Below are 12,433 nucleotides of genomic sequence, written 5' to 3'. Positions count from 1 at the left end.
AAGCCGACGCGGGACCCATTAGTGAGGGGTGAGGAGAGAAACGGCAGCAAGAGAAGCTGAGTGTCGCCCATCAGCCATGTTACAAGGGCTCAAGCTGGTGCTATTAGTCCCTTCCAACAGCGCTAAAAGGCATAGACGGGCTCTGGGTGGACCCTTAATATGCAGCAAGGTATAAACAGGGCTGTTCTGTTTCTGCAACCCCCCTATTGACCCCCCAGTTGGTGCCTTCCAGGAACTTCTCTCTTCTATAGGGTGTAGATCGCATGTGGGCTCTGCACCATTACATCCAATTTTGCAGTCTGAAGGAGGTGTTAAGCAAATGCACTTGCGTCAGCCTACTCTGAATAATCCGCTCCAGAGGGGGAGACGATTAAGAATTTGATTTTATATGTCGACTTTCTCTGTCTTTTTTAAGGAGAATCAAATCGGGTTGCAATCTCCTTCCCTTCCTCTCCCCACAACAGACACCTTGTGAGGTAGGTGGGGCTGAGAGAGCTCTAAGAGAGCTGTGACTAGACCAAGGTCAACCAGCTGGATTCATGGGTAGGAGTGGGGAAACCACCCTGGTTCACCAGATTAGAGACCACCGCTCTTAACCACTATACCACACTGGCTCTCTTGTGTACAGGCAAGATCTTTAGATTTTGCCTACTCTGAACCCATTTCCTCATTCCCTGACCTACACAATAGTATTTGTATCTCTACAATAATAACAGCATTTGATTTGCTCTAATAGTGAGTCTGCAAGCCTCGGAAAACCTGTTCCCTATGAGCCAGTCTGCTAGGACACAGTAATGGAGAGGAGAGGCAATCACCTGCCCAACCCAGCCTGAGGTGAGTGTGTTTCGCACTCAAAGCTGCTTAAGCCTCCTGGAATATTCCTCAAAGAGAGGGAAAACAGAGTGTATCGAGGTGGCGTCTTTGGATGTAAAAGACACAATTTTGGTTTTTAAAAAATATTTTTTTCATTCATTGATAGTGTTATATACAGGAGATTTGAGGATTTTTGAGTTGAACTTCTTTCTTTCATTGGATCAGCATTACACACAAAATCTCTGTGGATGTGGTTGGGTAGATGTTCCGTCTTAACCACTGACAAAGACTTGTGGCCAAAACATGTTTTTTTCTTATGTGTCATTATCTCGAGGCAGATCATGATGGGCAGCCGTGTTTGTCTGATTGCAGCAGTAGAAAAGAGCAAAAGTCCAGAAGCACCTTAAAGACTAACCAAATTTCTGGCAGGGTATAAGCTTTCATAAGTCACAGCTCACTTCGACTTATGAAAGCTTATACCCTGCCAGAAATTTTATTAACTAGACATGTATTTCATGTATTGTGTATGTATATATTAACAGAAAATTCATTTTATCGGTGTTTTCCTTTTTGGCTCTTATGAGCGTTTTCCTTTTTGGCTCATTCATTCTAGTTTGTTTGTTTTTAGTGGTATTTGAAAAGAGATATATTTGCTTTTTTACTTTTAAGTTTTTAGGTTTTTGCTTTTCTTGCAGTTGGTCCCTTACTCTTTTTTCAGACAAACATAAAAAAGGAGGTTCTCATACTGTTCTACATTTAGATTCTGTGTTTTACACTCTTATTGTGGAGTACTCGTCCGACTATAGTCCAACCTTTCCTTCTGCCACTGACTTGCTGTGCAATACCACCGTGTCAAATTCCACCAACACCCCACAAAGATGAGGAGCAGATCAAACCTTGCAGTTTAAAATTGCAGAATTACTGTTGGCCTGGCGTGAATTTGAACTCTTTTGACTTAAGAGAGTGAACAGCCCTGCCTATAGACCTCTACTGCAAACCAAGCCCTTTCATCCAAGGAGTGCAGAGCCACACACAACACGCACACCCTGGCGTTCTAGACGGGCATTTAATAAAGGCTGTTAGAGCACACGGTGAGCAAGCACACTCCCCATCGGACGTTACCAGCCGTAGCTTTTTGGAAAGCTGCCTTTTCTTATACCACTGGGGCCGCTTAAAGATCTTTTTCAGAGTCAGCCTTGGGCCCTGAAAACCAACAGCGAGTTGCAGATCAGGGGCGTTGCGAGACTCTGGAGCTAACAGGTCGGAGAAGCTGCCAGGGGGACATCAGCAGTAGACACGACAGGCTGTCTGTGCTGCTGTTGGAGCTAATTCAGGCTGCCCTGCGCTATTCAGTGCCTTCTCTTGCAGTTAGGCACACAGAGAAGCCCTTTTGCGAGGCCCTCCGTTGACCTGCCTCGCTTCGCTTCGCCTGCTGAAGGACCGGTCAACTGTCACCCACAGTGGACAGCGGGGCAGAATCAAAGCAGGGGCCCAAAGGCCTCTTCTGAGCTCACCGGCCTTGTCTCGGGATTAGGGAGGCAGCTCTACCAGGACCCAGGAAAGCGATCAACCCGCCTGGCCCAAACTTTGCTACATCAAAGGGGGCAACGGATGCATATCTGTTCCATGTTGAACAACCCACCTGGCTGTTTCAAATATAAGCTGCAGACCAGAGTCTCATTCAGCTCCCAATAATTTCAATCAGGCACTTGGACAATTCTCTTGCATGTTCATTAGTGGGAGCAGGGCATGAAAAAGATTTCTTGGGCCAGCTGTGCACATATTTATTTATTTTTATTTACTTTTTCAAATTTATAACCTGCCCTCATCCCCAGCGAACTGGACGAACCTAAGGCCTTGGAGACATAAAGGTCTCAACACACTAGCTCTGGAAAGTTCCCAAGGGAAAAAAAAGAAGAAGGAAGAAGAAGAAAGAAGGAAGGAGAAGAGTTGATTTTTATACTCTGCTTTTCTCTACCTTTTAAGGAGACTCAAACCAGCTTACCATCGCCTTCCCTTTCCCTCCCTACAACAGACACCTTGGGAGGTAGGTGGGGCTGAGGGAGCTCTTAGAGAACTATGACTGGCCCAAGGTCACCCAGCAGGCTTCACGTGGAGGAGTGAGGAAACCAACTGCCACTCTTAACCGCTACACCACACTGGTGGGACCACACTTTGGTCCGCAAACTGGAACAAAGCTGGAGAAATCCTACCTTTTGTGGGGCGTCACGCTCCGGCACGAGCCACTCCAGCTCCGAGGCGGCGGGAAGCTGCATCCCTTCGAACTGCTTCAGCAGGCCCATGGCCACAGCCTCTGCCGAGTTCGAGTGAAGGAAGGAGTGGAAGCTGCTGGATAAAGAAGCAGCAGTGATTATATCAACCAGAAGTCCAAGAAGAAAACTCCTGCATGGTGCTGCATCCTCTCTCCACTCCCAAGTCCTTCCCCAAAGCCCACCTGGCAACCCTAAGGAGAACACAGAGAGGAACTAACCATGGTACTATTCCCCTCTAAAAATGAAGATACATACCTGGAGCCAGAGGAGAGGAAGGCCTTCTTGCTGGGAGCTGCGTTCCTCTTGATATCTGCATCTAAGTCACAGTATGGCAAGGGGAGAGAAAAAAAAACACCATATATGACTATGAGCACGTTGGATGGATTTCAGCTGGGACTATAACCCCCCTTATTTTAAATAAGCAACTGATCTACAGCTGGGACAGGTGCTTGCTCAAATGGGTCGGCTAAAACTCTGCCCTGTGCTCAGTATATGGAGAACTTCACGCTCCTGGGAGTATGGACCAAGGCTTCTAGCCAAAAAGGCTAGCACGCTCAAGAAGCAGGCAAATTTGGAGGCCAGACACGAGGAACGGCTAACTCATGGCCCAGGGCGTGCACTCAATCTGTTGTCCTAACGTTATCTAATTTCTTCCGCCCCTCCTTGTGCCAGGTTGGAAGCAGAAGGCACTGCTGCTTAGAAGGCCGCTGCCTTCCCACCAGGAGATGAGGGGGTGTGTGGTCACAGCTAAGGTTGCCAGCTCTGGGTTGAAAAATACCTGCAGATTTTGGGGGTGGATCCTGGAGAAGGGCAGTGTTTGGGGAGGGGACTCAGCGGGGTACAATGCCATGGAGTCCACCCTCCAAAGCATCCATTTTCTCCAGGGGAACTGAACTGATCTTGATCGTCTGGAGATCCACTGTAATTGCGGGAGATCTCCAGGTGCCACCTGGAGGTCAGCAACCCTAGCCTTGATCAGGATGGTGCTTCATGGGCATGACGGGGGCATCTCGTGCTTTGTTTTCGGCCTGGGCAGCATTGGTACACGGGGAGATCCAAAGCATGCAAGTCTGATCCTCTGACTAACTAGATGGGCGCCCCGAATCCCAGGAAACAAATAGCTGCTTCCCAACAGGACAGGGTGAACCGGCAAGTTCTTCAGTTTAGGAGGGAGGGGAAAGGGTCTCCCTGGGTCCAGATGCGGGGGGGTGCACTCCACCCCCCCCTCCAGCACCTCGGATCAAGGGTAGTCTGGGCTATGAGGCTGAAGGAATCAGCCATCCTTGCTTTAAAATACACACAGCCTCTTCTGGCATTGTATTTGGGCAGGATCTCGGCTTTTTAAAAATGGCTTTTTAAAATGAGCTACACAGAGAACTACTGGCTGTGGTGGCCAGAACAGCAACTTCTGTTTTAAATACAGGAGCCCCTGGCTGTGGACTCGCAATATGGGAGCGAGCCTGCACTTCACAAACATCTACGGGGCCAGCAGGCCGGCCGCTGAGCCGGACGGACCATCGGTCTGACTTAGCGTGCTGATTTCACTGGCTGCGTGGCTTCCCCCCCCCCCCAGATCTGCATCATCTACCGCTACCAGAAGTAAGCAAGCAAAGAGGCCTAGAAGTGCGGGAAGCAAGCAAGATTAGAACGGGGATAAGGACAGAAAGGCTGGCGATCTACATGGGGGGACATGGGGGGGAAAGAGTTAATTCATTGTTAATCACCCAGAGAAACACACATGGAAATAGAAGTCAGCAAGGTTGTTAGTATATAGAAGCTTTCACATGTGCTGAGCAACTCAGAGTTCGGAAGCTTCAGTTACTGCAGAAAGCTGCACCCAGGATGTCAACTGGAGCCGGTCGTAGGGATCAGATCACTCTCGTCTTAGCTCATCTGCACTGGTCCCCAATTTCTTTCCGGGCACAATTCAAGGGTACTGGTCATGACCTTTGAGGGCCCATACGGTGTGGGACCGACACACCTGAAGAAGAACCTCGTCCCCTATGAGCCTGCCCAAACCCAGCAGTCACCTTCGGAGGCCCTGTTATAAGCACCCCCGCCTTCTGAGATTAGGTGGGGTGGACAACCCAGGAAAGGGACTTCCAGGTTGTGGCACCAAAGCTCTGGAACTCTCTCCTCAGAGAGACTTGCCTGCCTCCTTCTGCCGCCACCTTCGGCCAGGAGGGGGAGACTTTTGTTTCGTTTCGCATTCTCTCGATGATCTCTCCTTCCTACCTAGTGTTTTAATTGCTGGTTTTATGTTTTGTACGTATCTGTTTTTTAATTGTTTTAATGACGTGTGTTTTGGGGAAAGGGTTGATTTCAATGGTTTTAAAATGTGATTTTTATCTTGTATATTTTAAATTGTTGTCTGTCTTGGCGGCCTTTGTAAGGGCAGAAAGGCAGGATACAAATCTTGGAAATGGATGAATGAACAAACACTTTCCCTGAGCAGGTATTGAATACATGAAGCTGCCTTCTACTGAAGGTCTGCCTTGGTCCATCAAAGTCAGTATTGTGTACTCAGACCGGCAGTGGCTCTCCAGAGTCTCAGGCAGAGGTCTTTCACATCACCTACTTGCCTAGACCCTTTAACTGGAGATGCTGCTGGGGATTGAATCTGGGACCTTCTGCATGCCAAGCAGATGCTCTACCACTGAGCCACAGCCCCTCCTCAACCCTGTGCTGCAGCTTGCCAGGTGGCCTTATCTTACGGCCTTGGCAGCTTTACAAAAAGGAGTTTGAAGTACTTAGTGAGCGTAGGTGGGGCTGAGAGAGCTCTAAGAGAGCTGTGACTAGCCCAAAACCATCCAGCTGGCTTCATGTGGAGGAGTGGGGAAACCAACCCGGTTCACCAGATTAGAGTCCACCGCTCCAAACCACCGCTCTTAACCACTACACCACGCTGGCAAACCCATAGGGTTTTCAAGGCGAGATATGTTCAGAGGGGGTTTGCCACCGCTTGCCTCTGCGTAGCCACCCTGGGCTTTATCGACAACTCCCATCCAAGAACTAACCAGGGCAGACCCACCTTAGCTACCGAGATCTGATGAGGTCCAGGTCAGAGATTCTAGACTAGCCTTTTCTTTAACATCTACATGCGTGAATTATTTTTTGTACGGAGGCACATTCAGCCAGGTGAGCCCATGCCCTGCAATCTGAAGGGGTACAGCCCAGACAAAGGATGAACTGCTCAGTGAAAGCTAAGGTGGCATAACGGGCACTCACGGGTAAAGATGCTTTGAAGCAAACTGGGTCTATTCAGTGATGCAGGGCTAGTACACATATGAGGCGGCTTCCAGATATGTGTGCAGACAAATATTTGTACTAAACTTACACAGGAGAGGTGTACAGGCATACCTTGGAGATATTGCGGGTTTGGTTACAGACCACAGTAATAAAGTGAATATCGGAATAAAGCGGGTCACACAAATTTTTTTGGTTTCCCAGTACATATAAAGGTTATGTTTGCACTATACTGTAGTCTATTAGGTTTGCAATAGCATTATGTCTAAAAACAACAATGTACATTTCTTAATTAAAAATACTTTATTGCTAAAAATGTGACACGGAGACACAAAGTGAGCACAGGCTGTTGGAAAAATGGCATCGATAAGACTCGCTCGACGCAGGGTTGCCACAAACCTACAATTTGTTAAAAAATGCAATATCTGCAAAGCTCAATACAGCGAAGCGCAATAAAACGAGGTATGCCTGTATATGTTTTTCTTCTCTAAAGGCTGTTCACGCCCATCCAGGGTAAATGGCACAAGCAAATCAAACTGTACAGATCTCAAGGCATGACTATTACATCATGGAGCCTTGCTTATGAGCCATTCATCCCTCTGCCTAGATACGATTGGATACTAACAGAAAGAAAAACCTATGCTGTAATATGGGAGCCTCGACAGAACACAACAGCTTGCTGGCTAATCTCTAATTATTATAATGGTAGCAGATTCAAATAGGTCACAGAATAGATAACAATAACAACATAACATTAACTTAAACAATAGCAAACCAGTTCAATTGCCCTCAAGTGGGCAAAATATATCACAAGTCCAAAATCCAAATAAGCGACAGGGAATGGAGTCAATCACTGAGAAGATGCTTTCTTTTTCAAATGAAATATCTTTTCCTTTCATCCACAGTTGTATGATCCTAGGAGGCCACAGAATCTGCTACCATTTTAATAATTACAGATTAGCCAGTGTGCTGTTGTGTTCTGTTGGAAACAGAATTCTGGACCCAGGATTAGGTCTCTTACATTCCTGTCCACAACTGGAAAGCAATTGAGCTTCAGACACCACCAGAAGCGGCTAGCTTCAACTTTGTACTTCACCTCTGCCGAATAACTCCACGATATGCTTGTTCGGTGTACGCTCTCAGCTTACAACAATCATGCATTTGCAGTGTTGCTATAGCGCGCCGTGAAAATCATTTCAACCTTTTTTTTTAGCCCTGTGGGGTTGTTTGCGGTTACAGTGATTAAAGGAAAAGCAAGCGAGGGGATTTGGAAACACGGGAGCTCTACAAGGAGACACTTATTTGGGCATCCCAAGCGGGATCTTCCCAAATGACGCACAGACTGACGGACACGGAGTGAGGTGTACCTGAAAACAAGGAAGCCATTGAGACTGATAGGCCGTTCTTGGACATTTGAATCAGGTTAGATCCATCGTTACCATCTGCATGATACGGTGATGACAAAATATCTCATGTCAGCAGAAAGGACGGGAGGGAGGGGGGAAGCACATGTACATTTTACACCTCCAGAGACAATGAGCTCATTTCAGCACTTTTCTGGGATTGAATGAAACAGCCACAGAATTCCCTATTCCCTGCACAGGGGAGTTCTAATGTGCATGTGATACACACCCAAACCCTACGGCGGGAATGTCCACAGATATTCTGCTACTATGCTTGTTCCTTCTTCGGGTCTTCCGTGTGTGAAGGCAGGCCAAGGGAACGGCAGAGAGAAGAACAAATCGCTTATAGTCAACCAGACCAGGTCACTTAGTTGCTCACGCCAGGGAGAAAACCTGACCAAATGCTTTCCAAAGGAGTTGGGGAACACTATCTCATCCACTTCATGTCTATGGACCAGAACCAACGGGTTGAAATTAAATCAAGAGTTTCCGTCTAGACATTAGGAAGAATTTTTTAATAGTTAAGAGTGCTTCTTCAGTGGAACAGGCTTCCTCGGGAGGTGGTGAGCTCACCTTCCCTGGAGGTTTTTAAGAAGAGGTTAGATGGCCATCTGTCAGCAATGCGGATTCTATGACCTTAGGCAGATCATGAGAGGGAGGCATCTTGGCCATCTTCTGAGCATGGAGTAGGGGTCACTGGGGCTGTGGAGGTAGTTGTGAATTTCCTGCATTGCGCAGGAGGTTGGACTAGATGACCCTGGTGGTCTTTTCCAACTATGATTCTATGATTAGGCGACTTTCCTGGATTGGTGTGGCCGGTCTCTCTGCAGTTCCTACTTATTAATTTTCAAAGCAGGGAAAGCACCCCTTCACACTTCTGGTTTTTAAAACTGGCATCCCGCCCTTCATTTCAGGAGGCAGTTATGCCAGGCAGACAGCCAACTTCATATGGCGAAGAAGTCATCACAGGAAGATCTCTCCCCATTCCGATTTTGTGTTTGTGTAAAGTGCTGTCAAGTCACAGCCGACTTATGGCGTCCCCATAGGGTTTTCAAGGCAAGAGAGTAACAGGGGTGGTTTGCCATTGCCTTCCTCTGCACAGAGACCCTGGGCTTCCTGGGTGGTCTCCCATCCAATTACTAACCAGGGCTGACCCTGCTTAGCTTCCGAGATCTGATGAGATCAGGCTAGCCTGGGCTATCTAGGCCAGGGGGAGGTGCAGTCAAGTCGCAGCCGTTGTATGGCTACCCCTCATGTGGCTTTCAAGGCAAGGGACTTTCAGAGGAGGTTTGCCATTGCCTGCCTCTGCATAGCAACCCTGGACTTCCTCGGCGGTCTCCCATCCACATACTAACCAAGGCCGACCCTGCTTAGCTTCCAAGATCAGGCTAGCCTGGGCCATCCAGATGAAGGCAACCTGCTGTGATGAGGAGCTTTCACATTTGACAGAGTTATCCTTGTCGAGAGAACCAATACATAACAGAAGCTTCAATGCCTCCAGCCAATCAAGTGACGTTTGCAGTCACTGCAAAAATTTTCTCCAGTCCTGGACAGTTGCCCCTTCTATTGCATTTTCTCATTCCTCTGGCTTTGGATCAAATAACTGCAACTCTTCTCAGCAGACAGCGTAGGCATGAGATTCAAGTCCAGGAGCACCTTAGAGGCTGTGAGGACGTGTCCCCTTTGTCTCCCCGCTGACCCCCTCCAGGTTTGCCCCCCCCCTTCATCTGGAGCTCCCTCAGCCTCAGATGGGACAGAGGATGAAGAACTCTCCTCGTTCCCAGCTACTGCGTCCCCCGTGATGGGAACCTACAGCAGCCTGCATCGTCCTCGGCCTCTGCCCTCAGTGTGCCTTATATACCTGTGTCTCCACCCCTTCCCCCCTCCCCAGTGTCCCTAGCCCCGCCTCCTGCGAGGGCTCAAAAGAACCTTCCCTCATTTCCGTGCCCTTCCTCCCAAGACTCCACGTGGGCCTTCCTCCCTGGCTCTGCCCTGTCCAGGCTCTGCACCTGCCGATCAGGTGCAGTTGCAGCTGATCGGCAATGCCACGGGCCTCACATTCGGCCCCTCTCTTTGTGCAGTGGGCCTGCCACTGGTACAGCGTGGTCCGCGGCTTTTGTGCTGCGCTCCTGGCTGCCTTCCTCCTCTCCCGATCCACCGGGGACAGCGCTGGGGGGAGTGGGGTGCCTGGGTCCTGGTCGGAGCCTTGAGCCACATAGTTTGCTTGTCCCGCGGGGATTCCCCTGGGGTCTTCTGGATTTTAGGGATATGAGCTTTCCAGAGTCAAAGCTCCCTTTGTTGGATACCAACAGCTTTGACTCTCAAAAGTTTACACCCTGAAAATCTTGATGGTCTCTAAGGTGCTACTGGACTTGAACTCAGCTCTTCTACTGCAGACCAACATAGCTTCCCTGTGGAACTACCTTCATAGACAGGGGAAGACCACTCTCCTATCTTCAGGGCTATACACTGAGCCCTGTCAGGGAAGAACTACAGGACAGAGATGGAACACGAGTTCAACCCCTGGCATCTCCAGTTCAAAGGGTCCCAGGTAGAAGGTGCCGAGAAAGGTCTTCCTTTGCTTGGGGGCCTTGAAGAGATACTGCCATTCAGACTAGGCAGCAACACGTGAACCAGTGGTTCGATTGGAGCAAGCACAGAGCTTCCCAGCTGTCCTACCTTACCTTTAAGCTCATACTCGTCCACCTCTTCTGCAGAGCCTGAGTCAGACAGATGTGTTGAGTCTCGGGAACTGAACTGGGACCCGCTGTCTGTTGCCATAAAACCTGGAAGGACAGTGCTAGAATGAGGAAAAGTTCTGTAATTTGGTATTTTCTGTCCTTCATACCAACGGGCCACACTTTCAGAACTATATGATTTGTCCTCTTGGCGCATAGGTAAAGATCAGTTATTCCAAAACATTTCATCGGCAGTTCACCCTTCAAAAGGATTACCAGAGGTTAATCTACATCAGAAACAAACTGAAAGCAAGGGAAAGAATAGTGAATAAAGATGGGCTCTTGAGTCACTCATCTGTTGATTTCAAATGTGACCCACACCTGGATTCTATCCCTTTTGCACTTTCTAGAAATCAGCAGCAAGGTATGAAGGAAGGGGGAAAGCCTTGCAAACGAACAAGCCATCTGGAAAAAAAAAACATTTGCACCTTGAAGATGTGTGGGCCAGGGAGGAAGTAGGGGAAGGGCCGTAGCTCAGTGGTAGAGCATCTGCTTGGCATGCAGAAGATCCCAGGTTCAATCCCCGGCCAGGCAAGTAGGTGATGTGAAAGACCTCTGCCTGAGACCCTGGAGAGCCGCTGCTGGTTTGAGTAGACAATACTCCCTTTGATGGACCAAGGGTCTGATCCAGTATACGGCAGCTTCATGTGTTCATGTGTACTCACCGTCAGAGCTGACATCCTGGTAAGCTGGGTGGAGCTGTCGCGTCCTGATCTGCTGCCTCCGGATGCGAATCTTTTGCTTCAGCTCCTGGATCTCCTTATCGCTGTCGTCCTCCTCTTCTTCCAGCTGCCGGTTCATCATGTTGCACTTCATCAGCTCGATGGCAGCGATCAGCGACTCGGAGATGCTGAAGTGAGCGTTTTCCTGGGCGATGGGAATGGGGAGAAGTTTAAGCTTTGCACAGGACCGGGGAGGACGGTTTGTCCCAGCAGCAATCGAGAGCTTCCCGGAAGAAATGGGAGGCAGGTTTCGGTAGAGGGCAAGTGGGGAGAAGCGGCAGCTCCCATGATCTGCCCTTCACCACTCGAAGAATGAATGACTGGCTGAAGGCTCCGTGGTCGAGCCAGGATTTGAACCTGGGTCTCCCGAGTCTTAGCCCAACATTCTATCTCTGCAGCCCTGAGAGTTTTCCACCCATCTGCAGAATTTGGTATCCCGTAGAGAAGTGTCAGCTTCCTGTCCAGGCTTCATTTTTTCCTCACAAGCATCTAATTCAGGGGTGTTGAACTCATTTATTACAAGGGCCGGATATGACATAAATGTCAAGGACCGGGCCATGCCTTGCTAGCCCAGATCGAGAGTTGGGGGTGGCTGCCTCAGCTGGCTTGCAGGCCGGATAAAAGCTCTCAAGGGGCTGGATCCGGCCCGCGGGCCTTATGTTTGACATCCCTGATCTAGTTTGTATGATCGTGTGCTTAAAACATTAGGACCATCCTTGCTTTTATCTTTATTGCTTTTCTATCCGTGCTACCACACACACATATCCTCTCTCCTGTTGGCTACTGCTAGATGTTTATTTAAGAAATTCATATCCCCCCCCCCCCGTTCCCCTGGGAAACTGGGACTCGTCTCACTTAACCGGACTCACTGGTTCTCCCTCTGGCCCACTTAACATCAGTTAAGAGCTACGGGGTTATACTGGACCCAGCATTATTCCCGGAGATTCAAGTTAATGCAGCTACCAAAAAAAAAATGCTTTGTTCCATCTTCATTTAGCCCGGAAGATGCCTCCCTGCCATGACTAGGCCAATCTGGTCTCCCTTTGAAGTCAACTCACAGATTACTGGTGGTGCAGAATGGCACAACTTGGTGTAGTGTGGTGTAACCCACCAGCATGGTGTAGTGGTTAGGAGTGGTGGGCTTGATGGGCCTGGGTCTGATCCAGCAGGGCTTTTTTATGTTCTCATGCAGCCTGTTTTGATATTTTGTAATGTGCCTTGAACCTCAGTGAAAAAGA

General features: G+C 48.8%; 1 protein-coding gene across 1 annotated transcript in view; it reads right to left on the bottom strand.

Annotated features, from left to right (window-relative positions):
- RUBCN (rubicon autophagy regulator) overlaps nt 1-12,433 on the bottom strand; it is a 56,490-nt gene that overhangs the window by 9,938 nt on the left and 34,119 nt on the right. Inside the window, exons 11-14 of the mRNA XM_056849745.1 lie at nt 11,139-11,340; nt 10,420-10,521; nt 3,342-3,402; nt 3,027-3,159 (exon numbers count right to left, since the gene is read on the bottom strand). Of these exons, the coding sequence (XP_056705723.1) occupies nt 3,027-3,159; nt 3,342-3,402; nt 10,420-10,521; nt 11,139-11,340 (498 nt within the window). The remainder of the gene's footprint in view (nt 1-3,026; nt 3,160-3,341; nt 3,403-10,419; nt 10,522-11,138; nt 11,341-12,433) is intronic.

This window comes from Euleptes europaea, chromosome 5 (assembly GCF_029931775.1).
Source record: "Euleptes europaea isolate rEulEur1 chromosome 5, rEulEur1.hap1, whole genome shotgun sequence".
Classification (NCBI taxonomy): Eukaryota; Metazoa; Chordata; class Lepidosauria; order Squamata; family Sphaerodactylidae; genus Euleptes; species Euleptes europaea.
Note: the sequence above shows the minus strand (reverse complement) of the source record. Positions and strands in the feature narration are given on the sequence as shown.